Consider the following 27857-nt stretch of genomic DNA (forward strand, 5'->3'; position numbering starts at 1 on the left):
GCAGGGCTGGAGTTTTTAAGGAGAGGCTGCATCTCAGAGGCTTTAGATGACTGCTGAAATGCAAGATTCTGATTTTTACTTTCCTGTTTTTGACCCCAATTTTAAAATAATATAATTTTTTTAGCTGGAGTGGAGAAGTCATTGTTGACTTTTTAAATCATTGGAAAAGATACACTTAAAAATTTACAAATATCTAATTTTCTTATATTTCCCTATATCCTTACATGTTTCCCTTATATTCTTTGACTTAACTATTATGAAATGATTTATTTATTTGGAACTGAGTGTCGATTTTATCACATTCTGTGGATTTCACATTCAGACAATTCTGCTTTGTGTATAGAAACTGGCTGAGTGTAGAATACTTGAGACTCCATTTAAAATAGGTGTATGGTGGAATGTACTGGACTCCCTGTCAACTGCATTTTCTATTATTACCTTGTTTACCCTTGGAGGTTTAAGCTATGAAGGAAAAGCCTGGGCAGAAGAGAAGCTGGAACCAAGGGAGGGTTCTCTGTCAGCAATCACCAGTGGGAGAGGTGGCTTATAAAGCTGCAGATGAGAGCCGTCAAAGTAGATCAAGACCAGGAAGAGAACCCTCTCAGGTAGAGGGCTATTGTAGGCTTCCCAAGTGTTTAAACAATACCTCATTTGCAGGAGGCCTCAAAAAGCAGAACCCTGTCTCAACACCTGAGAGAGGCATTTTGGGGAGTGAGGAGGGAAGGGGAGCCACCTGGCGAATGTAAGTGGCCTCAGTACATGAGCCTCCATCACTTGTCAAGGCCCTCAAGGGTTGTCAGTCTGTTTCTCTGCAGTCTGAAAGGCTTTCCCATGTATCCTTAGGGCTGCCTTGGTCTATCAAAGGCTTTTTTGGGAAGATTTTTTGCAGACATATGCAGTATATCAGACAACAGAATCCCAAAAGATAAAAATAAATCATTACACATATACATTATATATACACATATATGTATCTGTATATATGCATATACATACATAAACATATATACATACATATAAACATACATACACACATACACACACACATGATGTCCCAGAGGCAAATGTCAATAGATCTAACTAGAAGAGATCAGCACTGTCTTCAAATATGTTAGACTTCTGGCTGCCTTCCTTCCTAGAGATCAGATTTCCTTCTTGCATCTAGAAGAGTGGAATTGATCAAGTAATGTGGACACAACATTTGATTTGCTTTTTCCTTTGTTTATGCTGCAGCTCTTAATATGACAAATGCCACAGAGAGAGGTATTTAAACCCCAACGTGTGCTGTGCTCTCAGTGATTTGCAGTTTTAATAAAATTTGCGGTGCTCCTGTACCCGGCATCAATTCCACTTGCTTGATGCCACTAACAGGTTTGATTTGCGGTCATGAATACATTGTCTATCTAAAAACCAAACCAAAGAAAAAGGCAGAAGTCTTTGATATCCCTGGGGGTCATCATGGGGAAAATTAAATCTGCATGATTAATAAGGTGCATGCTCTAAAAGAAGAGTTCTATCCACTGATTTCCACTTAAGGGGCTATTATGTTGCATTCCCATCTAAAAAGTCCCATAGAGGGGCGCCTGGGTGGCTCAGTTGGTTGGGCGACTGCCTTCGGCTCAGGTCATGATCCTGGAGTTCCAGGATCGAGTCCCGCATCGGGCTCCCTGCTCAGCAGGGAGTCAGTTTCTCCCTCTGACCCTTCCCCCTCTCATGCTCTCTCTGTCATTCTCTCTCTCAAATAAATAAATAAATAAAATCTTAAAAAATAAAATAAATAAATAAATAAATAAAAAGTCCCATAGTGCTTTCAAGAAACAATGGTACAGTGGTCCTTTAGTTGAGGAGTTGTCACTAGAGTTCTCTAAGGCAAGAAAAAGTTATATAATGATTATAGCACTGAACAGATGCTACATCAAGTGAAAAAACAGGTAGGCCCTCTTTAACTGCACGTTTGAAGAAAAAAAATGTGCCTCAAAGATTTTTCTTAAATTGTTTACTATAATGGGGACATTGCATTTTTTGAAATGCAAAGTTACTGTGACCTGAAATACGCATACTCTAATCAGAGTAAGCTTTGATTTTCATTTTTTAGGTGTCAAAATGAGATGTACAAGTTCAAGCATACATAGGCAAAAAAGGAAACGTTCTTTCTCTTTAATGCACTGATTTATGCAACAGAGACTCATTTCACACTGTGCAAGATAGAGAAGGCCATGCCTCCACTGGCCTTAATTTCAAAATGTAGTAACTTTGAATCATGAAAAGATGTAATAGAAAGCTATTAGAACTCGATGGTAATATGGAATTCAAATACTACTACTTAAGTTATTTCCTTCAGGAATCAAATAGATGACTTTCAAATTGTAATTAGTATGTTCATTTCCACGAATGATAAACTAGTCAGGCATGATTTCTAGAGGGAACTTAACGTACTGGCTAATAACATGGGCTCCAGAGCCTAGAGTAAACTCCTAAGTTCAGGTCCTCACTCCACCACTTGTGGAATGTCAGGTAGTTTCCTTAGTCTCTTTGTGCCTCAGTTTCTCTACCTGTACAAGGAGGTTAATAATACTTTGTACCTCATATGTTGTAAAAAGGATAAACTAAGATAACATATTTAAAGCTCTTATAAGACTGTACAGAGCAGTCACTCAGATAATAGTTATCAGTGTTAGTTCTCAGACTAATGTATCTTCTGCGCAACAGAAGTGATGATTTAAAAACACTTGTGGAGATAAGCACAGCTCTTTATTCCATGTGTCATCTTTATCTTTGAGGTAGACGCAATCAAGTTGAATGGCAAAAAAAAAAAAAAAACAAAAAAACCCTACATTTTTCTTTAAAAGAGAGTTGATTTTTATTAACTTTGGTTCCATCAGAAGAGCAATCATAGGTTTTCAGCCTGAAGTCGTAATTCTGTCCCTCGTTCCACAGATCAGGAAACTTGAGACTAGAAAAATCAGTACTTTCTCCAAGTTAGCAAGGAGCTCAGACGTCTCGGTTCCCAGGCCAGGATATCTTCCGTTACCCCATTCTTGAGTTTTCCCTTTCTCTGTGTTTATGTTTCATAGACCAGCATGCTGGAGTGCTCACATGCTTTAGCGTCAGATAGATATGGGTGCTAATCCTGACTCTGCCACTTGCTAGTTATGTGAGGTCGGATGATTTACTCAACCCTTCCAAGTCTATTTCCTCATTTGGGAAATGGGAGCAATATTACTTAGAGCATAGAGTTCTTAAAATGGACTAAGAGTATATATGCCTTGATAAATACTGGGGCTCCTTGATAAATACTGGCTGTTGGTGGTCTTGTTGCCTGTTGTTTACATTCTACCCAGAGAATATTGCTGGTTAGGTCTCTCAGATTTCATAAATAGAATGTCAACATTGCCAACTGCTTCTCTTGTTTCCAAAGAACATAAATCTATCCTCAGTCAGCAATGTTTTATACCTGCATGCTTGGTACTTGTCAGAGACTGTAACTCTGGTTTGGCCCCACTGGGACAAGTGATAAGAGAAAGCTTCTCTAAGAAGCTATATGAAGATTTGCCTTTACTGGTACACAGGAAAGGGGCTGTTTAGAGTCGGTACAGAAACATAGTATCCGCAATAGGAAAATCAAAGCAACCTTAGTGCATATCCTGGGCTTACCGCATATTTTACTCATTACAGAAATAGCGGTTCGCCAAAAAATCTTGTCAAAAATATCGATCATTCCATCATTTACTGCTTTAAGGTAAATCTTGAGAAATTGCTTTAAAAATTTAGTGCCTGGGTGGGGGAAAAATGGTCTCTCCTGAGAAATTGGCCTTTTGTTTCCCTCCTTGTCGTGAGAATGGTGTACTTTATTTTTACTTTGTTTTTTGCCCTACCTGGCATGTATCTCAGAATCCAAGTCATAGCACCTGTTACACTAAGCCAACCAGAAGTCTTCTTTGCCTGACACTAATGTGTTATTTCATTTAATTTACTGTCACATCATTAATTATAGTCACTTCAAAACCTCTATGGAAAGAAATGGAAATAACAAAATTGGTGAATTAATACAACTCTTCCTCCAAGGTAGTGGTTCTCAAACTTCAATGCACATCAAAAGCCTCTGCAAATCTTATTAAAAGTTATAGCTCTAGGACGCATTCCCCAGAGATTTAGATCTAATAGGTCTGTGTTAGGGCCTTTTAACAATTTCCCAAATGAACCTAACCCGAGTAGTCTATGAACCACACACCGAGAAACACTGACTTGAGGATTTCTACTTGGAATGTCTTTATTCCAGACAAAGCTTAAAAATTTAAGGAAAAAGTTAGCTTATCCATAATTCATAGGATAAAAGTTAGAATAAGCTTCAAATTTATTCATTTGTTGAGTGCCTACTGTATTTTATGGAATGAGATTATTCCTAAGGATACAGAGATAAAGACATGTCTCACTTCTGGAAAAGTTTTCAAATTCAGTGAGGAAGATGAGCATGCAAGCAAGTAATTACAAAAATTAAAGTTCAACTATTTGCAATGATAGAAGTACAGGACAGGGGAGATGGTGGGAGGTCAGGGAAAGCTTCAGAGAGGTGAGGTCCATCAGGGCTTTGACTGATGAATAGCAGCTCATGGTACAGATCATATCACAGTGATGGCGGTGGGGGGAAGTAGATTTATCATGAGAGCACAAGCTGCTGCTGAGTCAGGGAGTAAAAGACAGACTAGAGAGTACAAGACAGTATCTACTGGGATGCCATAAAAACCAGAATGGGCTGCAATTCAACGCACAGGCTAACACTGAGACTATAGCACGTGGTATCTTTCTTAGACATGGTTTTCAAATGCCATCTCTTTAGCATGGGGACCTACAGTTTGGAGGCCTGTGGTCATATCTGGGCATCTGGAATTCCATTTCAAAGACCACAGAAATGTTCCCAAGCCAAGCCATTTTAGACAACCAGGAGACTACGGTGTCACTTAAGCTTAAGGTTATAGCTCCTATTTCTTTTCCTGGCTAAAATTTCTGGTGAGCTAAAATAATAATAATAATAATAATAATAATAATAATAATAATAATAATGATAAAATAACTTAAAATAAAAAAATTCTTGTTCTTAATAAACTTTACCTTCTTTGATTGCTGTCAGAGCTCAAGTATCTTCCTTTTCATGAGATTAGGTCCAAAATGTTATTTAAAAGTAAACAAAGATTTTGATAAATGTACCATGGTTATATAAGATGTTAATATTAGAGGAAGTTGGGTGAAGGGTACCTGGAAACCCTCTATATTATCTTTGCAACTCTTCTGTAACTCTAAAGTGATCTTAAAATTAAAACCTTAAAAAGGGTAAACCAAGAAAGGCTTCTGTCCTGGCAATTAAGCAGCTTAGCATCTCCTCCCCACGAAAACCAGAATATACGCTTTTTTCAAGAATGAAAAACATGAATCACAACTGAAGTCCAACTTCTTCATTGGCTTATGGTTAAACTTCTAATATATTTTCAGAACCATTTTAACAAAAATATTCTTTTTTTTTTTTTTTTAAAGATTTTATTTATTTACTTGTCAGAGAGAGACATAGCAAGAGCAGGAACACAAGCAGGGGGAGTGGGAGAGGGAGAAGCAGGCTTCCCGCAGAGCAGGGAGCCCGATGTGGGGCTCGATCCCAGGACCCTGGGATCATGACCTGAGCCGAAGGCAGACGCTTAACGACTGAGCCACCCAGGCGCCCAACAAAAATATTCTTAATAGTTGCTCCATCTCCATCTAGGACTGAACTAAAAACAAGTTAACTTCGTGTGGCTCTTATCTGATTTACTTGATAAACACTTCTTGCTCATGGTCATTATTCACCGTCCATATTTACAAGCTAGGGAAATGTTATTATCTCAAAGTCCACAGAAAGGTTTCCAGCCCAAGCCACTTGAGAGAATCATGATGTCACAGAGCCAGGCCAGCCTTACTTTGAAGATGCAAAGGAAGGCTGTTTGTGAGGGTGCTGTGTATGTTTTCTAAAGGAGCTTGCATTCTGATTCCTTCAGAGATGGAGCCACAGTGGATAAACCTCATGCACTGCTCTGCTTCAAAGGAAACAGAAATGTAAACAGTGGCAGCACACTAGAGTCGGGTTTCTTTGCTTTAGCTACCAAGAAGTCAGCAAAGAAAATCCAGGTATTTACTTAGGTTTATTATTATTATTGTCACATGTTCTTTTAATGATTGGAAAACAAAATAATCTATCCAGAAACAGAGTACCACAGAGCCTCAATATCATTACTTTTCAATAATTGCCTGAGCCAATTTTTTTTAAGTAAAAAATAAAACTAAAACGACCCTTTTGCTGCCTGTGGTGCTTGTCTTCTACTAGGCATCTCCAACGCAATAATTCGTAAAATACAATGCTAGATGAGACAAATGCAGCCTATTTAAGAATGGGTTCAAATAATCTAGTATTGATTAGCATCCATGTTTTTTTTCATAATAAGGTCTGAACAATGGACTTCTCTTTCTACAGAATGATTCCTCTCTTCTCAGATAAGTAAGGAATGGATTTAAGTACAAGCTTTTAACACCTACAAAAAGGGTACTCAACACGATCCATATCTGGAATGTAGCTCCCTAAGGCAGACTGAAATTTAAAAACAAAATATACCTTCTTTCTTTGAAGGCCGATGGAGAAATAGCTTTCATCAGTCAGGAAGATACCATGAGCTACAAACAGCTCTGAAAAAAAAATAAATGAAAGAAAGAGCGAGCTAGAAGACCTGGCTTCAAAATTAGCCTCTAGTACGTTCTAGCTGTGTGTTAGTTGCTTAATATTAACTGCTTGGTGCAAATCATTTCATTGAAAAATGAAAAAGTCCTAGAATGTTTTCCTGACAGTACCAGATGTTCAGAGATTTCTTTAAGGTTTTGCCTATGAAGAAAATTATAAACAACGCCATCCTACAAGGAGCAAGAATGTGCAATGGCAGCCTCCATTGAGATTTTGGCCTAGGTGGCCAGATTCCTATTATCTTCTTGGCTCTCCTCACTCTTGCAGTCTGAAGAATGGGAGCCATCGCTCAGTTCTGCCTGTTTCCTCTTCTGGTCTCTTTCTTCCTCTCCACAAGGTCTACGTGACCTATATGATCTTACTAAATGTGTTCATTTCTGCCAGGGAATCTTGATGGCTTTCCCTCCTCCCATATAATAACACATTTCCCCTCCAAATTTCTTCTCCAATCAACTAACACAGTGAAATGAATAGGAAAAACTTAATTTATCTTTCTTAAAATCAAATCATATACACACACACACACACACACTCACATTCAAAACTGAAGAGCAAGTATAAAAACAAGTATTGGATATTCATGATTTTCAATGGAATATGACATAACGTATTTTTATATAAATGCAAATAAAAACATATGCATATTTATAGTCACAGAAGTAGAATATTAGAAAGAGTCTTACTATTCTTTGAATTTGTGAGACTTTCTATGTATGTATTAGTTTTAGTTCTGGGGGTAAATTAAGATAAGAAGGTAAGATAAGAAAGTTCAAAAGTGAGCAATCAGCATGGTAAACTGGAGCTAGCAAGCTTCGAAAAATGAAAATATTTGATGGATTTTTTTTTTTTTTGTCCAGTGGATAGGAACAGAAACTAAGTCTTGTGGGTGGTAATTATAAGGAGACTGATTTGGTTTGATTTAGAATATATTCCTTTTTTTAACAGTATTTTAGAATATATTCTTTTTAACAGGTTGCTATGATAATACTGAGTTCCCCATAAATCAAAGTATTCAAGAAAATGATGGATATACTATTTAACTCAGATGTTGATTATATCTCAGATTATTCCAATAAGAGAAGTCTCTGATTCTCTATTCTAAATGTCTTATTGAACAATTCCAAGAAAGTAGAAAAGGAAAATGAATCACTACCCAGCTCCTTTTTTAAGTATTTTCTTTTTTCTATAAGAGACTGTGCTAAACTTTAGGGGGAAACAAAAACATAACAAAAGTAAAGTATGCTATGCTGTTCCCTGCCTCCAGCCCCAACGGAGATTACACATCAGTTTGGAAGCCAAGACTGATGCATTACACATAAAGCAGTTAAATGGGAATAAAGACCATGAAGCTAAATATTTAAAAACTGATAGGTAGTAAAACAGTAAGTTCAGAGGTCAAGAGGGATCATAGGCTAAGCAAGCAGGATACATGAAAAAACTAGGACTAGAGTCTGACCTTGAAATGACCAACAATCTCATACACTGAATGAGTGTACTCAAGCTTGAATAGGTTTTGCAGATTATTCTTGCATCATTTTCTCTAATTTAAAGTGATCTCAATTGTGCGTGCATGTGTGTGAATGTGGTACCTACTTGAATAAATATATAAGCATGTGTAAATACATATGTATAGAGCTGTGTATCTCTACTTGTGCCTAGAAAGAAACGCCGAGAGTCTCTATATGAAAATATAATTTCTGGCAGAACTTCTAGGCCTCCCCCTAGGAAAACGGCAGATCTTAGACAATCTTTCACCTCTTGAGTTGGTTCTGTAGATCCACAGGGGAGGAAAGGGGTACATTCTTTCAAAATTTCACACTGCTCCCAATTCCAAACAAATCAAGCAAAATGAACAGCAGTAACAACAGTAAGTACAAAGTGATAGCAGAGGGAACTCAGCATGGTCTTCGTGATATACTCTGAAGTACAGTCCAGTAAAAGATCAAACCAAAATTAAGCAAAATTGAAAGGAAATGAAGAATGTACCTTCGCTTGTTCCAGAACCCAAAAAAGAACAGTGTATGAGGGAAAAAAAAAAATGATGAGCGAATAAGAGTCTCAAAATTTACTGAGGCCTTTTAACTTTAGTGGAAAAAATTTTTGGAAATAATAGCAGCCAGGGAATGAAGACACTTAGTATTCCCTTGGAGTCCCATGCTCCTCTCAGCTACTCATAGATAGTTACTTGGCTGGTGAAAACCAAAAATAGTAAGATTTGGAAATAATCACAATTGTGTTGAGGAACTAGGAAAACATGCCCAGCCCAAAGGCGTTCAAATGCAATTTTTCAGAGCCAATCTGGCCCACACATGGACCTTCATTTATTTTTCCTGATTATGTCTGTGTTGGAAACCAGGGATCTCTACGATTTCAAGGGTCCACATGACCAGTTTTCAGTATAAAAAAACTGGTATCGAATACCAGGCACTGTTGGGGGTGTTGTTCAAAAAAAAAAAATGATTTTCTTTTTATAGGTACATTTGACAGAAGACTTTTAACTCTTTTAACCATAAATGTATTCAATTTAACAACTTTTAAGTCGTCTTTGACCTTGAAAAAATAAAACAGGAATGTGCCACTGACTTGGTTGGTGGAGGCAGGGAACGTTCAATCAGAATAAAATTTAAAAGAGGAAATTATAAGTTTGCTTACATTTAAGAGGATTGGGTATTAAGCTCAATAATGAGGGTTTCTTACTATGAAGCACATTAGAACAGGAATTGATGTCTGAAAACTGACGTGTGGCGTTTCTGGCTCTGAATCTACAGCAAAGCTCTGAGTCTCAGATTCCTCGTCTGGAAAATGGGCTGAATAATATCAATTTATGTTTAATCACAGGAATAGGATCAGGGTTAAAGGAGATAACATATATCGCGTGTGCAAATAACCATAACCTATGAAGAGCTATGCAAATACATTCCTAGCATTCAAAGTTGTTAACAATAGCATCGCTATTTTACACTTATAAACAAATGCTGCAGTTGGCTTGTCACTAATTTGAAGAAAGGTCTAAATGGACACAAACAAACTTTCAGGGAAGAAAAACAGAGCTCTAGGTGGGATCTACATCTGATATAGTTATATTAAACATTTTGGAACCATTAATTTGGCGGTTGTCTCTTTCCTGGGATTTTTAAAAAAATTATAAATTCTCATTCTGCATACCCAATGTAGACATTTTTACATTTTTCTTTATGGCTTGCTTCACTGGTAGTTTCCTACAAGATAATGGTTTGCTCCTCCCTGCTCTCTGAGCAGCCTCCGGGAGTGGATACGGAGGAGAGACTCTCTGTTGGTGGTAGGCTCTGTTCTGCAGAAACCCCCTAATCCTCTGTTTACCACAACATGAGTCTATTGCCATAGAAATGATAGTTGAGATCCCAGATTCAACCTCACTGACTTCACAGCAGGGCCCTGTAAAAGGAGAAGCCATGCTAACAAAGGGAAAGCACAATTTATCAGAATAGTAGGCAGTCTGTTGCCTTGAAAGGGTAATTGTCAGCATTAAAATAAAAATGCATGAATGAGCTATGTTGTTGGGTATGCTGTAGTTTATTTTCTGTGTAGTACTGCCCGACTAAGAGTAGTAATTTGAAATTTTATGTCATTTAACAGTTTGCTTGTAAAGGTCAGCAGTTTCCCTTGATTGCATTTGTTTCTTATTGAAATAAGAAACAAGCAGATTCTAATTAATCTTGTTGCACAACTGATGTTTCTGTGGTCAAAGATTTTCCCTTTTCATGATGTGTTGTTTTTGTTTGTGTGTTTATTGTGTGCGTTTGTTTTGTCTTGTTTCTATTAATAGAAGAAAGTGAACCTGAACAAGATACTAAAGGTATTTTTTTTTCTTTTTGCCCTGCTTCTTTTAAATGTATGGTTCTATTCGATTGTTTATTTTTGCTGACCTTATAAACAATTCTAAGTGCTGTTATTTTTTTTAGGGAATAACAAACGATGTACAGGGAATACTGTGAGCATTTGACCGAGTGTTATTAGATGGGCTGCTTTATTTTATAATGTATTTATTGACTATTTACTAAGTAAACTCTGAAAATGCAAACAAATGACATAAATCAGCATAGGAATATAAATCTCACACAGATTGGAATAGAAAGTTACCTTTTGACTGAAAGCCTTTTTTTTTGTGGGGGGGGAGTGGGGAGGGGAGGGTGTTAGAATTTTTGGAGGAATGTAAAAATGTTAAGATGCCAGCTTAGGTTTTTACTGTTATTACTCCAAGAGGACAAGTATTATGCAACTGCTCCAAACCAAACCAAACCAATCAAATTTAAATTAATTTTAATTGCCCACAGATACATACATATATTTAGTGTAATATGTTTAGAGGAAAGCAGCTGGAAATCAAATTTGTTTGGGGGAAAAACCCTACCTTGTAGAATAAGAGTTTTTCTTCCAAGAAAGCATCTTCTATCCTGATTAAGATTCAAACTTTGTGCTGTTCTAACCTAACCTTTTATGTTTTTTGGATAAGATTCCCAAGTTCTCATACAGTAGTTTGGCACTAGGAATAAAACTTAGGCTGGTAGTATTAGAAATAGCACCTCCTTATCTTAGGATACTTTTCTATTTCTAAACATCAGGCTGCTTACAACCAAATTTAGATAAAATCATTTCACCTGCCCCTGTGTGATTCTTTTTGTTTGTTTTTATTTGCTTTCACTTCAACTCAGTCATTGCTGGTTAGAATCAAGTAACCCCAAAAAACAAAACAAACAAACAAAAAAAACCCTCCTTAAAGGACACTAGAATAAAATAAAGAAAGGAAAAAATGAGAAAATAAAATCCATGTGAGCTCACTGTGTCCTTTGAAATAATTACTCAGAAACAGAATTTATAAGGGACTTAAGTATTCCTCTGGTCCTACTCCCTTAACAAGAAAGGAGAGGTAATTCATCTCAAGCCAAACTGCTTGTTCATTTTGGGACTGCCCTAGGCTCTCCACTGCACCACCACTGCAATTTCAGACTGAATAAGAGCTCTATCTCCTTACTACAAATTCAAATTACCCCTTAAAATGACAATCAATAGTAAGATTTATCATGTTTCTGAAAGTGCTTTGGAAAATGGAAAGAGAGAAGGAAAGAGGCAAGGATGGGTGAGAATGAGAACATAATATGGTTACGTTATAAAGGACTTTGGAAACACTGGCTGCTTAAGTCCAATTTTGAAAGTATGATTTTCAACCGGCAGTTAGCACTATAAATTTACCCAAGAGAAATTGAAGCCCAAAACTCATGAATAAATACCACGAGAGAAAACCCAGGGATAAAGAGATTGCCCGTGTCTATTTCCCATGATGCTGATGAACAATGATTTGCTTGCCCACAGGAATTGGAGAATAACGGATAAGACTATAGAAAGAAGAGTTGCATCGTGGTTTTTTTTCTTTAAAAATCCATACCAAAACAGTTGTAAACATTTTCCAAATTACTAAGTAATGTTGTACCCCATCTATTAAGTAACTTGTTTATGTAACAAAAACACTTTTATACTGTTTTTGATGCAAATAAAATGCAAGATAGGGATATTCAATGGACATATTACTTGATATGAAATATACCACATTACTTTTAAAACTGATAACCTAGAATGCATTTTCAGTTTGGGGCTACCAGCAAAATAATGGGAGTTTATTACTGAATTACATCTAAGTTTATTATTACAGGTGTATTTTTATCGATGGAGGTTAGTCTGGCATTTATTTTTAATTGCAACTGGCCTTACTGTTTTCAGTGTTTGATAACTATGGTGGTATTTCTTTCATCCCTCCTTCACCTCTTCTGCTTGAAACTGGTAACAAATGCAGATGGGTATAAAAAAATATCAGTTTTATTGTTGATAAAGCTGGATTGAAAAATAAAACTCTACTTTTTCATCCAAGAATTAGACTAACATCTGTTTCTTCATCCTCCTCAGGCCCTCCCCACTCTTTAACCTTCCACCCCTAGTTGTAGGATGGAGAAGCCCTGAGCTGGGACACTTGATGCACATTAACCCCATACCCTTGTTGTCTGAGGGTAGCTGGGAGAATGATGGCCCCAAGAGGGCTGAAATACTCATAACATAGACAAGTCCCTTTCTCCGATCTCACCAATCAGAAGAGTCACTCATTCATTCATTGATTCATTCACTCATTCAACAAATATTTATTGAATGCCTGCTATGTACCATGCAGGGCTCTATCTACCTATCAGTCAGCCTGTGTTAATGAACAAAACAAGCTCTGCCCTGTGATGCTTACATTCCAGAGGAGGAGACAGCCAACAAACAAACAAATCCATAGTTATGACATGGTGATAAATGCTATGAAGAACCACAAACAAGGGTAAGGGAATGTGCTGAGAAACATTTTGATAAGGAGACATCTGTGACCTTCTTTGGGGGCAGGGGGAAATTGGCAGGAAGGGTGGAAGCCATCTTTCAATACTGAAAAAAGGGGGCAAGTTCCTATTTTATCTTTTGACAAGAATGTGGGTATGCAGAAAACAGCTTCCCTTTTATTCCTGGCCTTTTTCCCTCTCCACCCACTGGACTTAACAATGTGTGTGGAGAAGCTGGAGCTGGTGTATTGAATTAAGAGCATATAGACTGTGACCTGGTGAATGAGGGGGCACAAGCCACCCACACGGACTTGCAAGGAGCTCCCTCAGCATCCCAGCTCCCACTTTGGGGAAGTGAAACCCATGGGTTCGTTGTGATTGAAGTAGTTTCAACACACCCACACAAAGGAAATAGAATCGTTAAGATTTATTACTTACAAATCCCAGAAGCCAGGGCCTGGGGAGCATGCTGTGAGCCCAGGGAAGGGAAGTCCTCTGACCCCAGCCACAGAGAAGGAGACAGAGAGTGGGATAGCAAGAACCTATACTTAGAGGTGATTGGGACGGAGAAGACTAACTTTTCTCAGGCTTTACTCTAAGTGGTTATTTTAAAAGGTGCCCAGGAAAAGCAAAGTGGGAACTTATGATGGACATCCTAAACTCAAGTCCTTATCTAAATGTCTAGACTCTGGGTGTGGCAGGGTTATCATACTGTAAAATACTAAGGCAGCAACTCAAAAAAAAAAACTTTGTTTTTTTCAAAAGGTGTTTTTCTCATCACACAATGAAACCCTGGCTCAGCCGAGGGTATATCTGCCCTTTTGGAGGAGGAGACCAGAAGTTTATCAGCACAGTCACACCTTCAGGAAGCCACTGCAAATGCCAATAGTGCTCCTTCATGTACCATCCTGTGCCCCACTGGACCCCCCCCAGAAGGTTCTGATATGGGACAGAGCAGTATATTAAGTAAATTCACTGCAAGGCCATGTTGACTCTATCTTATTCACCATCTCACATTATGCTTAGCTGTATTGTGCAGTATAGATCATCAAAAGTTCTGCAGTGAGCCCAAATGATATTCTAAATAATATAATACTAGCCAAAAGGAAAAAAAAAAAAGGCTGTAACTTAGAACAAAATAAATCCTCCCTTATTACTGCATTTCCAGGAAGAATTTACAGTCCCCAAATGAAAACTCTTGCCTCTATAAACTAAAGCAGAAACAGTGTTTAGATTTCATTCTCCAATTTCTTAGTCTTCTTCTCTTTAGCCAGAAGGGTCTTTCAGGTTCAAGGGTACACAGTTCTCTGCAGCAGCTGCTGGCTACACTTTTCCAGTACCTATGGGACTGAAATAATCCCACTCCCAATCTCTAAAAGATCCTGCTGTGTTCAGATTCTGAGAGGCAATGGGAACCATAAGATGATGAGTACAGTAGTGTCACACTCAAGAAACGTAAGACACACAAGTATAGTTGCAACCCCAACAAGTTCTTTCAACCAAAGGATGAACGTGGACTCAGCTATGCTGTGCAATCCAGGTCTCCATCACTGTTGCCAGAAAACATTAGAAAAGGAGAAAATACCTGAGAGCGGTCAGTCTCTGTCGGTTGTCGAGAGTGCACAACCTGTAAGCTTAGGCTAAGCTGGGAGGAATCTCCCATCAGGTGGTCAGATGGGTCACCGTGTGTCACTCTGGTAAATCTGGAAGAAATGTGCCCTGCCTCCTCGCTGGCTGGTCTTCTTGGGAAATTTAGAATTTCCGGTGAGGACAGCCTCGGTCACTTAGTCTTGATTGACACTTCCTTCAGACTCATTCATCATGCAACTTTTTATTTCCTATTTCACCTTGGAGCCCGGCTTTTCTGGAACTTCAGTCGAGGGACAGGCTTCACTTCCTCTTTTAAGGTGGCATTTTTATCCCTGACTAGCAGGACTGGCTCCGTAATTTGTGGGCCACGTGCAAATGACAATGATTTTAATTAAAAAATCATGAGTAATTTCAAGGCAAGGACAGCAGAACGTTAAACCAAGCATGGGCCCCTCTTAGCACGGTGCCCTGTAAGACCACCCAGGGCCTCTTACTCTTGGAGCCAACGCTGCTGACCGCTATGGCTACCGCCACTCACTCTGCTAAGAAATTTCTCAGGCTCTATATATCACCTGCTAGGGAAAATTTTCCCACATTCTGTTTCAACTTAGAATCATCCCTCATAGAATTCTGATCTAAAACTGTTGTAGAGGGGCGCCTGGGTGGCTTAGTCAGTGAAGCGTCTGCCTTCGGCTCAGGTCATGATCTCAGGATCCTGGCATCAAGTCCCGCATCAGGCTCCCTGCTCCGCGGGGAGCCTGCTTCTCCCTCTCCCTCTGCCCCTCAGGCTTGCTCTCTCTCAAATAAACAAATAAAATCTTTAATAAAAAAAAAAAAACTGTTGTAGATATTTCTGAGGCTCTTAGGACCGATGCCTCTGCCAAATGTTCCTCCTCAGAGCCTTACTTTTTTTCAGTTTTGGGGTTTTCTAAAACTTGATGCTATTTAAATGGCAGAAGAAGTGTGTGTCTCATCCCATGTTTTCTGGAGCTGTGGGGTAGGCTCACAGCAATTTTTTAAAATGTTATTATAAAACTTTCAATCTCACAAAAAAAGTAGATACAGTACTATAGTGAACCCCCACGTTCTCATGACCCACCAGCAACAATAATCAACAGTCTACCGATTTTGTTTCCTCGATTCCACCACCATGTTATTGCTGCTGGTTTCTTTTAAAGCAAATCCCAGACATTAGTTCAATCAACCAATATGCACGTTAGTGAAAGGATTTTTTAAAAAAAACATAATCACATTACTATGTTCATTACTCCACCCATCCCCAATTAGCACTAATTTCTTAGTTCCATTTACTACCAGGACTGTGCAATTGTTATCCAATTATCTCAAAATATCTCTCTACATCTGATCCGTTGAATAAGAATCCAAACAAGATCCACACCTTGCATTCGGGTTATGCCTCCAAAGTCTTTTTAACTCTACAATAATTCCCTCTTTCTCCCCGCCCCACCCAGTACAAGTTATTTATTGAGAAAACTAAATAATTTGCCCTATTGAATTGTCTATATTCTGGATTTGAATGAATAGCATCCCCGTAATGTTGTTTAACCTGTTCCTTAACCTCTTTTTTTGTAGGTTGGTAATTAGACCACAGGACTTATTAAAAGCAGGCTCAGTTTTGCTTTGCGGGGCAGATTCAGCTACATTTTAAACATTTGATGCATTTTTTAACCACCTGTTGCCTTAAAGATGGAGCCTTCCTTGCTTTTTCTTTCTTCTGGCTTTTGTGCCCAACACTATATTTCTAACATGCTCTTCTGGATTCCACCTCTTAGAGTCCTCGATATCAAAAAATAGAAAATTGAATGAATCTGAACCTGCAAATCTAAAATTAGAATCTGCAAAAAGGATTCAGTTGTCAAATCATATCTTCCCCGAACTTTCTCTTAATTAATCAGTAGGGATTCAGTCTCAGAATGGAATATTAATTACCTATTCTCCTGCTCACACTTGACCTAAAATATTTCTTTCTTTCTGGTCCAATGTGCTCATCTCATTCTCTAAAAAGTTGGACAAATTTTTTCTGTCCTCCACTATGATACACTTGAAGATATAAAGCATTAATTATTTCATTAATTCAATTAACCACTATTACTTTGGTCAGGCACTCTTCTAGGTACTGAACAAAACAGGCTAGGTTTTTGGTTGCTGAAGACTCACAATCTACGGGGGTGGGGGAGAGGCAGACAATAAAATAACTTCAGATAGTGGTAAGGTCTGTAAAGACAATAAAACAGGATGATGAAAAGTGAATGGCGGCAGGTTATACCTTATGTTGGGTGGTCAAGGAAGGCCTTTCTGAGGAAATGCCACTTAACCAGAGACTGGATGATACAAAGAACGTGCCACAGGAAGATCGGGGGGATGAGTGCTCTAGGCTGAGGGAAAGCATGGACAAGCTCCTAAGGAGGGAATAAGCTTGGAGTGTCCTTGAATGGTGAGAAACACAGGATTATAGCATAAATGGCTTAGAAGCCAGGGCATGGCATTTGGTATTATACTGAATACAGAGGGAACATGGAAGGAATTTACACAGGAGAACACGATTTGATTTGCATTTTTAAAAGACCACTCCAGGAGCGCCTGGGTGGCTCAGGTCATGATCCCAGGGTCCTGGGATCGAGCCTCGCATCAGGCTCCCTGCTCAGCTGGGAGCCTGCTTCTCCCTCTCCCTCTGCTGCTGCCCCTGCTTGTGCTTTTTCTCTCTTTGTGTCAAATAAACAAATAAAATCTTTAAAATAAATAAATAAAAGACCACTCCAGCTTGAGCATTCCCTATAGGAGTCACTCACCACTTCTGTTTTCCTAACAGTTTTTGCCAGAATCCTGCGGGCTCCTGAATCCCACAATGTCACATTTGGCTCCTTTGTGACTCTGCGCTGTACAGCAACAGGCATCCCTGTCCCCACCATCACCTGGATTGAAAACGGAAATGCTGTGAGTGCCATCTGTATGGGGACTTGTCTGGGGAAGACTCATTGGAGAGGAATTTCAGGACAGACCACATATTTATGATGTTACCCTGATCTCTGTCATTGGTCCCACCTGCACCTCCATTTTTCAAAGCCTTCTAGGATTTTCATCTTAGAAGTCACTGCCCTAGAAATTGAACTCCGTGGGTTTGCTTTCCTTGTGTTGTAAGTGAAGAGTAGAAAATCAAATTTTTCCTTATGCTTTTGTGTAAAAGGGAAGAGGTAATAATTCCTTCCCACACAAGTAAAATAATTTTCACAAAACTCACCAGCTTAAGAATTAGTTCACTGGAGCTGGAGGCTACTTTGATGAAAAGTAATCCAGAATTGGAACCCATAACCGTCAGTTTAACATTCTTGAATTCATTTTTATACGGATAATAATAACATATATTAAGTGATCACTATGTGCCAGACTCTCTTCTAAGCACTTTACATACAAACATTCATTTATTCATTCTACAAATATCTACTGATTATCTCCTGGGCGTCAGGCACTATTCTAGGCATAATGGATACAAGAGCAAACAAAACAAGCAAAATAAGTCAGTCAGATTAAGACAAATACCATATGATTTCACTCATGTGTGGAATTTAAGAAACAAAACAGACGAATATAGGGAAAGGGAAGGAAAAATAAGATGAAAACTGAGAGGGAGGCAAACCATAAGAGACAGTGAACTCGGGCGCCTGGGTGGCTCAGTTGGTTAAGCGACTGCCTTCGGCTCAGGTCATGATCCTGGAGTCCCTGGATCGAGTCCCGCATCGGGCTCCCTGCTCGGCAGGGAGTCTGCTTCTCCCTCTGACCCTCCCCCCTCTCATGTGCTTGCTCTCTCTCATTCTCTCTCTCTCAAATAAATAAATAAAAAATCTTTAAAAAAAAAAAAAAAAAAAGAGACAGTGAACTCTAGGAAACAAACTCAGGGTTGCTGGAGGGGAGGTGGGTGGGGGGATGGGGGTAACTGAGTGATGGGCATTAAGGAGAGCACTTGATGTAATGAGCACTGGGTGTTGTATACAACTGATGAATCACTAAATTCTACCTCTGAAACTAATAAAAAAATAAAGTAGTATTTTCAAAAAACAAAACAAAACAAGTGAAGCTCCCTGCCCTCAAAGAGCTTCCATTATGGTGGGGAAAGACAAACAATAAAATAAAACAAATAGGAGAATATTCTATGCAGACAGTGTCAAATACTGTGGGAAAATGAGACAGAATGTGCAATCTTAAGAGAAAGATTCCATTCTCAATAGAGTGGTCAAGGAAGCCTCATTTAAGTGAAGACATTTGAGCTAAGATCTGAAGGAGCTGAGGAGGAGGCTATGTAAATAACTAGGGGAAGAACCCTGGGGAAAGTCTCTAAGATAACGTTGCACAAGGTATGTCAGAGGAATAGCAAGTAGGTCAGTGTGACCAGAGGTGAGTGAGCAAAGAGGAAAGAAGTAAGGGGTGAGTTTAGGAATTATGGATCATATAAGCTTATGCAGAGCATTGGAAGAACTTTGGCTTTTATTTGAGTGGGATAGGATGCCATTTTAGGTCTCTTTATATTATCTGTTTTCCTGCTGACGCTTACTCATTGTGCTTTGTTTCCTTGTGTGCCTAAATATCTTTGACTACATGCTGTTCATTGTTTAGGGGGGAAAAAAAGGTCAGGGATTAATTTGAGGTCCAGATAAAGATACTTCTCTCCAGAAAGAATTTTTGTTTATTTCTGCCAAGGACCAGAGACAACAGCTTATCTTGGATCATCTTAAACCTAGTTCAAGGTTTGAAGCTCCTTGGTCATCCCAGATAATTATAACACAGCCTGCAATGCTATGTGGGCTATTTCACTTGTAGTTCACGTTGATAACCTCCCTGATATCTGGTTCTTTGAAATTTTGGTTTATTGTATCTCTTATTAGACTTCTCATCTTTATGGAACCTGAGTTTTGATTTCTGTCTCCCTACTCCTCAAAGGAAACAAATTTTTCTGGGTTGGAAAAATGTCTTAGTGAGAATAAAAGTTTCTAAATTTGTTATATCTGGTAAAAACATTTTTCCAGAATTTTAATTTTTTTCAGCGTGAGAATTGGTTTGATAACCCAGCTGACCAATATCGGAAATAAGACCCTTTCATGGATTATTGTCATAATTATATTTTATAGACTTTAACCACTTGTCTATGTTTGGTTTGAATTTGGTCCCTAGTTTCTGATACTCTTTATGAGGTTAAAGATGTTTATTTTAATCTTAATTTAACAAATGTTTTTAACATAAGTATATGTTAAATTCAATAAAATGCCTTGTCATTAATTATTTTAACTTTGTGACGAACATGTAATTTTTCACTTTAAATTGGAAAGTTTCCTTTTCATTCTTTAAAAATGTTGCTCTTTTTTTTGTGTTCTTTCAATTTGCTGTAATTTTCCTTAGGATCATTGCATCTATTTTCAAAAATGAGAATACTCTAGTTTTTTTGGGCTATCATGTTCAGGTTTTGTTAACAATATTATGCCAGCCCTACAGAATCAATTGGCAAGTTGATGTACTTTCTTTTGATACAGAACTCAAAGGGAGGAACTTGAGATGCAAATCTCTCTTAAACTCAGGGACATTTTCCTCTGTTGTATCTTTAATAATTGTTTCTCTCTTCTCTACATTTTTTTTCTATGCAGAACATAAAGATTAGGAAGAATGTAGTTGTAACAGAAGTTCATTAGACCTCTATTAAATAAATTTATTTTAAAACTACAATTTTTCTAATCTTTATGTTCTGCATATTTTTGTGGATGGACAGAGGGAGTCCTATGTAACTAGGTAGTCCTAATGTCTACCATAAATATCCCCCAAAAGAACCCACTAAAGAAAATCTTATTAACGAGTTCTAGCCCATGGACAGATGCCTCAGTCTAGTGCTATATGCACTCATAATAATTCATAACATTCTTCTGCTACTTTATTGACTCAAAGTCTGCTCCTACTTACAGCCCTGTTATCTGAACTCTAGAATTTTCCATGACTCTATAGGAAAAATGTATCCATTCTCCTCTCAGTGAACTTTAAGGTTTCAGTGACTTGGTTGATATTAATTTTTCTATCAACTCAGTCACACCTCTTTGTATCTTCCAGAAATTGCTGAAAACTTCTGGCCCTTTGATTATGATACCCTTCCACCTTTCTAGAGATTTATTTTTCCTAATTTTAGGTTTGATTTATCTTTTGGGATTTTGGGTAAAGGACAGTTAAACATGTGGGCTGAGATTATCTTTGTAATTCGGGTGCTGAGCATGACTTGCAATGTACTACAGCCTCATTTAATATCTTCTGTTTCTTTTAAGTCTCTTCAGCAGGGTGGGTTCTTTTCTCACCATTGAGGCCTACCCCAAGCAGGCTCTGTGACTTTTCCAGTTCTTTTAGGTGATTTTACATCACAAACACCATCCCAATTTAGTAATTCTGACTGCCTAGCCCTAAGTAATAACCAAAGTTTCAACTGCAATTCACAGATGTGACCTTTTTTTTTTTTTTTTTAAGATTTTATTTTTAAGTAATCTCTCCACCCAATGTGGGGCTCGAACTCACCACACTTGAACACTCTAGATGGAGCCAGCTTACCTTTCTTAAGACAACTGCATGCATGCCACCTGCCTTCCACAACAGTCCTGCAGTTAGCTTCTTCTCTCACACTCATTCACTCTTCCCCTACTTCCTAACTGCTATTTAAGACTCCTACAGGTTTGGGGTTGGAAGAAGGGAGGAGCAGTAATTGAAGTAGAAAAGTTCTAATTTAACTGACACTCTTTTAGGTTGGCTTTCCATCATGGTGCCTGAAAAGTATTTAAAACAACTCTTTCCATTGTGGACACATTCATGATTCTTGAGAAATCAAGGGATATTCAAGATGAACCCCAAGGACTCATTTTTCCTCAGAGCAGCCATCTCCCTCTTAGCCCCCAATTTGTTAATTGATAGGAAGTCTTTCTGTAGGGTCCCATCAATGCCCCAAAGAGATCTTTGGGGAAGACAAAATAACTCCAAACCAGATCTTCTATAGAACCTGTATATCCACAAACTCTTAGATCCAGACCACTGAAAAGAGCTGCCCCCTTCTTTGCTTCTTCCATTGGAGCTACTATGCAGCCTGCTCTCCCTTCAGATTTTACAGGTGGGTATCAGATACATCTCTGCTGTGTCAACAAATTGCAGGTGTATCAGGGTCCCCAAGACCACCCTCAAGTTTGATGATTCACTAGAAGGACTCGCAGAACTCAGGAAAGCCATTATCCTTATGGCTATAGTTTATTACAGTGAAAGGATACGGACTAAACTCAGTAGTGGGTAATCAGCTGTTCTCTCCCTGTGGAGTCCCATGGAGAGCACTTAATTCTCCCAGCAATGATGGCAACATGCACAACGTCTTGTACAAGGAAGCTCACTAGCCATGGTGTCCAGGGTTTCTCCTGAGGGTCAATTACAAAAGCATGGAGGGTTCACACGAATGACCTTAGCTAGTCTCCAACCTTTCCAAAGGTCAAACTGATACAGTATAGCCTAGAGTCCCTGCTGAACAAAAAGAGCTATTCACCATAATTTGCACTGTAACATAAACTATCTGGCATGGCTCATGGTCTCAGATATACAAAGACACTCTCATGAGGCAGGATTTTCCAAGGGATGAGAGGTTATCTCTTAGAAGCAAGTCAAAGGCCAGTCCTTTCTTTCAAATGTGCAGAGTGTGAGCACCTCAAGTCCACTTTACAGTTAACCCTTTACTACATAGCAGGGGACATATGCCAACCCTCCAGGTGGTCCTTTTGGAGACCCTCTTTCATACCTTAAGGAGATGGGATGGTTTTTAACCAGTCCCTTGGGTGGGGTGAGGATGGTTCTCACTACAGCTAAACAACTCAAACCTTGATGAGTTATCTAAGGGGTTCTCGGCTATTTGCATTTTTCATATCCTTCAGGATAGTCTCTCTTCAACTTTTTAGGATCTTGGTTGCAGTGTCCGTCTGTTGTCGTATTACAACATATTAACAGCAGCATTTTAAAGTAAAAGGAGTGTTCAAAATGAGGAGAAAAAAAGAAAGAGAGGAAAAGAAGGTGAGGAAGGGAAAACACAATAGGACACTAGACACGGGAAGGGAAGTGTGTGGGAAACAAAGCACGTCCCTGTGTGAAAATCTGGTGGATGCTGTATACGAGGAAAAAGATGCCAAATTCTAAGGCTACCTCAACTAATGAAGAGTGTCATCCTGCAATAGCAGCCTCTTTAGGGCTTAAACTCATTTATTATTTTTGTTTTCACTATTGTTTGTGCTAAAGGGATTTTTTCTTTTCTTTTCTGATAATTGAACAAAACTATTCTCTCATAATTTGTGTTTAAAACTAATTTATCTTGTCTAAGTGCCTACCATGCATCTCTTCAAAACAGAGTCTGTAAACAAAATAATGTTGCTTTATGAGCTTGCTGCTTGAGGGACGACAAATAAGAATAGGTGAAGGATTAGCAGACCTAAGTTGGAAATGGCCCTCTTCAGCGAATGTTCATTGTAGGGAAGTCCACTTGCCTCTGAGACACTGATTTTCCCATGTTTGTAATGACAGAGGTGTCAGGTGGCTAGAGAAAACCATCCCTAATATGACATCAGGGGTACGGGTCTCCCATGTTGTTAAGTTACAGTCAAGAAACCTGTAGTTCCTGTTCTTTAAGCTAATTAAACTTTAAATATCTTTTAAAATTCAAATCTTATTTGGCAGTCTGTTTTGTGGCTCTTCTGTGGAAGCTGTTGTTGTCGTCTTTGGCCTCTCAAGGTAGTGTAAAGATATGTCCTAAGAAAGCTGGTGGACTGATAGGACTCTACTGATTTGACTTCCTCTGTGAAAACAGGAATAAAGAAAATGGAAAGACACATGCTTTAAAAAAAAAAAAAATCAGTGTTTTCAAAGGCTCGTATGAGTTTAGAACTAGAAGATATAGGATTAGTCTCTGTTGGAGTTCGGGAGTAATAAAAAAGTCAGATGGTTCGAATTAGTTTCAGTCTTATTGAGACCCCAAATTAATCATTCAAGATGTAATTCACAAAAAGCAGGAAGCAAAATAGACCCATTGCCTCAGATTCTAAGACAGGAATAAAACGAACTAAGAGTGGCTTTCTTCCAGGAAGAAAGCAAAAGTACATCTGCGGTTCTCATGGTCAGGGAGAGGGTTGTTCTTAGAGCCAACTTTCAGTCATGGGGATACTACCCACGTCCAACTAGAAACCAAGATGATGCTGCTCGTGCTGACACAAATCACAGGAAATGGAGGCAATCATGGACATTTACTGTACAAGCAGCAAACCAGAAAAGTCTCCTGAGAACAGGGAAGAGCCCACAGTCCTGGTGTTATTTTGGGTGGACTGAACAAACATGAATGCAGAGCTGGGAGCTAACTGGCACAGAATAAAACAGAGTTTGAACTGTGGCTCTCCACTAACGCACTACTAAGAGTAATGGGTACTCTAAAGGACGTGAAGGCTCCTTTTCTCCCTGCCTCTGTGAACACATCAACAACCTAAAACCCCAAGCAGTTAGAACAAGAGAAACGCTAGCCACGTGCCCCAAAGTGATCAAGAATTATTTTGTTTCCTTCCTACAGAAATGTCATTCATTTTTCATGAAAATTTGTAGTCTTAGATGAACTTCAGAGTGAGTAGTGATATTCCTTTTGTTTTCCAACATTGGAAGTAGTAGTTTCACGTGGCTAGAACAGAGCTTACTTTTCTAAAAGAAAATAAACTTGTATTTTGATAACAAGATTTATTTCAAGTTATACTGATAATATCTCCATTATTTTGGTATTCAAATAAAAAATGTAGAAAAATTACATGTCTCTCTTGTTTTTCCAATTATAGTTTCTAAAATATTTTAAAAGTTGAATCATTTTAATTTGTTAAAAGAATTTTATAAAAGTAAATAACCAAATTATCTATGTTAAAGATTGTGCTTTTGAATTTTCTCAAAGGGAGGCTCACCTTTATTTTACCCATATTTTTAAAAGGTAGTATTTTTGGTTCAGAGTACATGAGCTTTGGAGTCATCTTACTGTGTAAATTAAAATAATTACATATATCAGCTGGAAGATATTATGTGGAATATTGCAGCAGTCAGACTGAAAGAGGTCAAGATTTATGGTGATGTTGATCAGAAACAGTATGGAAAATTTTCTCAGTCTGTTATCCCTTTTTCTATGACGAACTGACAGACATTATTATATCTCCCTAAACATGGACGCTTCTGCGCCATACCCTATAGCTCCAGGTATTCTCAGCAAGCTGGAACTATGTGTAACACAAAGCCATCAGAGGTCTTTCTATGCCAACGTCAAGTCATGATGAAGTTACAAGATTATCCATAACTGTGATCAGATTCTCTCAAACCAGCATTATTAATGTACTAATGATATATAAAAATATTCTACAGGTCAATACTAGTTTGCCACTTTCAAAAAAGCTTTTACACACATTATCTCAAGTGTAAATAAGTATGCCTATTTATGATAGAGTTTCCTATTTGACTGCCTCTTTTTGAGGTCACTCTCTCAGAAAGAGAACCTACATACAGAGCAGAGAGCTGTTTATCCAGCTCCTTCAGGTCAGTATGGCTGAGTGACTTGCCGAAAATAACATACTTACTATAAATACCAGATATAGTCACCTCAATTAAGTACTCGGTTTTGCCTAGGCATACCTTGGTCAAAACTCAGTAATAATCTGAACCTGAGGGGCAAAAAGATCAAAACGGAGGGCAAAGGATTGTTTTTATTTTTAGGTCATCAAAAAATACTACACTGTTGGTCAGGATGATCCATAAAGAAAGAAAAACAAATTCAAACTATGACTAACAAGGCCTGCTGTGCATGAGTCACAAACTGAATCAAGCAAGGCCTCTGGAAACAGGAGGAAAAGCATCTAGGAGCCACATCATAATCAAGCAATGAGCCTTGTAACTTGTTGGTGTCTTCACTGAACTATTTCAATACCTTGATGAAGTCCAGGAGAAGAGAGGTCAGCCAGTCTAAAACTCATCCTCTTCCCTACCAAGAATGTTCTCGGTGACCTTGAAGAGGAGTGTAGGAATGACTTTCTTAGGTGTGAACATGAAAATAGGGCTAGTTTAGTCAACCTTGGGGGATGACTCATTCCCCAATTGTGTCCTAGGCATTACGCTGACCTACTTCCTGAAGGTGGGATTAACCTTGCAAAGGGGGAAGGTAATTGTTCTATAGATTTCACTTCTATAAACTGGAAAGGGATTATATTTATAAATGAAATATCCCAATAGCATACATCGTGTTGACTGAGCATAGAAGTTTGAGGCCTTTAGCTTTTTTCTCCATGGTTGCTTTGTTACTAAAATTCAGGAGAGACCAAATTGTATTTCAAAATGTTCCATCGTTACTATCTCACTTGGAGATTCAAATCCATAAGAGGATGTGCTTCTGATAAATACGATAATGACGAATCCTATCTGAATTCCCAACTGAGTGTATGTCTCTTGGAGAAATTTTTCTCTCTGCCTTGTCAATTTCTCACAAAGTCCAAGCTGTTTATCTGGGGAAACCACCGTAATACTTTATCTGACTTAAATTGATGCTTACATGAAGTTTTTATCATAAGGATTGAAACTAGTAGTACAGGGAAGGAATAAAAAGACAAAGACAAACTTCCCTGCTTAATAGCTATAGAGAGTGCTTGGATCCAAGACCAGCCAGCCACCTGGCAGCAGAAAGAACCAAGCTGGTTTAACCCCAGAGCTTCCCCTCCCCTTGTTAGTCTAACTGTGAAAACAGGCAAAAGAACAAAATAACCGGCTCCAAATTTCTTATTCCTGGCCTCGTTCCCTACCACGGGACAGAGAGAGATCCTTCAAGGCCACTCCGAGATAAGGTCAAGGTGAATCATGGCCTGATTCCCTGGTTGTCATTCCATTCAAATTTCCCTCAAATTGGCATTTTCCCCTCATACAGTGACGATTAAAGAATAATTATCATAACCAGAGTACGAATTCTAACTCTGCAACCTCATAGAAAGTGCTGGGCAGCTGTCTTTCCCACAGAGCTGAAAGGATGATGACTAACACATAAATTAACCTGCCAGTTGGGTGCTAATATTGCATTGATATCCTGGCTCTTCAAGGACATTTGACTTTCTGATTTAAATGGTACGGCATGATCTATGTCATGCCTCAGAAACAGAATTGGCTTTATAACCATTTTTCTTCATAACCGTCCATCCATCTGGTGTGCATTTGTGGGGAACTGAACAGGAGTTAACCATTTCGTAATGCTCACAAGTCTGTGGGTTGTCTGGGTGGTTTTGCTGATTTGGGCCATGATTTCGTGATCTTGGCTGATCTAGTTCCTGTGACTGGCACACTGACTGGGGGTTAGTCGATCTAGAATGGCCTCACTTGTCTATCTGGCAGCTGTTCTTGGCTCCCAGCTGGGGCAGTGGGGCTAACTGGGCCATGCATGCCTCCTCCTCTAGCCTCTAGCAGGCTAGCTCTGGGTTGGTCACAGGAGGTCACAGGTTCCAAGAGCAACAAAAAAGTAAGCCACAATGTGCAAGACTTTCACGAGTCTGTTTCTGATTTTCTAAAACAAGTACAAGGCCAGTTTAGATTCAAAGCACAGAGAGAGATGCTACCTCTTGGGGGAAGAGCTACAAAGCTACATTGCAAGGTCATGGGCATAAGGAAGGAAAAGGTTTTGACTATTTTTGCAATCTACCACATGCCCTTTGACCATAATTTTGATACTTTTTCTTTCAAGTCAACTGATACAGCATATTAGGAAATCCTTGACCTAATTCTATCCGTTTTTTTTCCTTGACTCCACCAGGTTTCTTCTGGGTCCATTCAAGAAAGTGTGAAAGACCGAGTGATTGACTCAAGATTGCAGCTGTTTATCACTAAGCCAGGACTCTTCACATGCATAGCTACTAATAAGCATGGAGATAAATTCAGCACTGCAAAGGCTGCGGCCACCATCAGCATAGCAGGTAGGATGGATTTTCACAACCGCATTGCTCCAGGAGAGGGGAGAGCTGGCACTATGCCACACCTCATTTGGGGGAAAATCTTTTTTCTTTTATTTCTTACTCCAGTCCCCTTTGGGTGATTTCTTCCTCCTTGAGGACACACCAGAGGTT

At 38.7% G+C, this 27857-nt stretch overlaps 1 protein-coding gene across 5 annotated transcripts in view; it reads left to right on the plus strand.

The window, feature by feature from the left end:
* The window catches only part of MUSK (muscle associated receptor tyrosine kinase), an 87281-nt gene that overhangs the window by 27695 nt on the left and 31729 nt on the right, over positions 1 to 27857 (plus strand). For 3 of the 5 annotated variants that reach the window (XM_036090899.2, XM_036090900.2, XM_078061210.1), the window contains exons 6-7: positions 17519 to 17643; positions 27548 to 27707. In XM_036090899.2, the coding sequence (XP_035946792.1) occupies positions 17519 to 17643; positions 27548 to 27707 (285 nt within the window). Of the gene's footprint in view, positions 1 to 10562; positions 10593 to 17518; positions 17644 to 27547; positions 27708 to 27857 lie in introns of all 5 variants that reach the window. The other 2 variants (XM_036090898.2, XM_078061209.1) reach the window with 1 other exon arrangement.

This window comes from Halichoerus grypus, chromosome 14 (genome assembly GCF_964656455.1).
Source record: "Halichoerus grypus chromosome 14, mHalGry1.hap1.1, whole genome shotgun sequence".
Classification (NCBI taxonomy): domain Eukaryota; kingdom Metazoa; phylum Chordata; class Mammalia; order Carnivora; family Phocidae; genus Halichoerus; species Halichoerus grypus.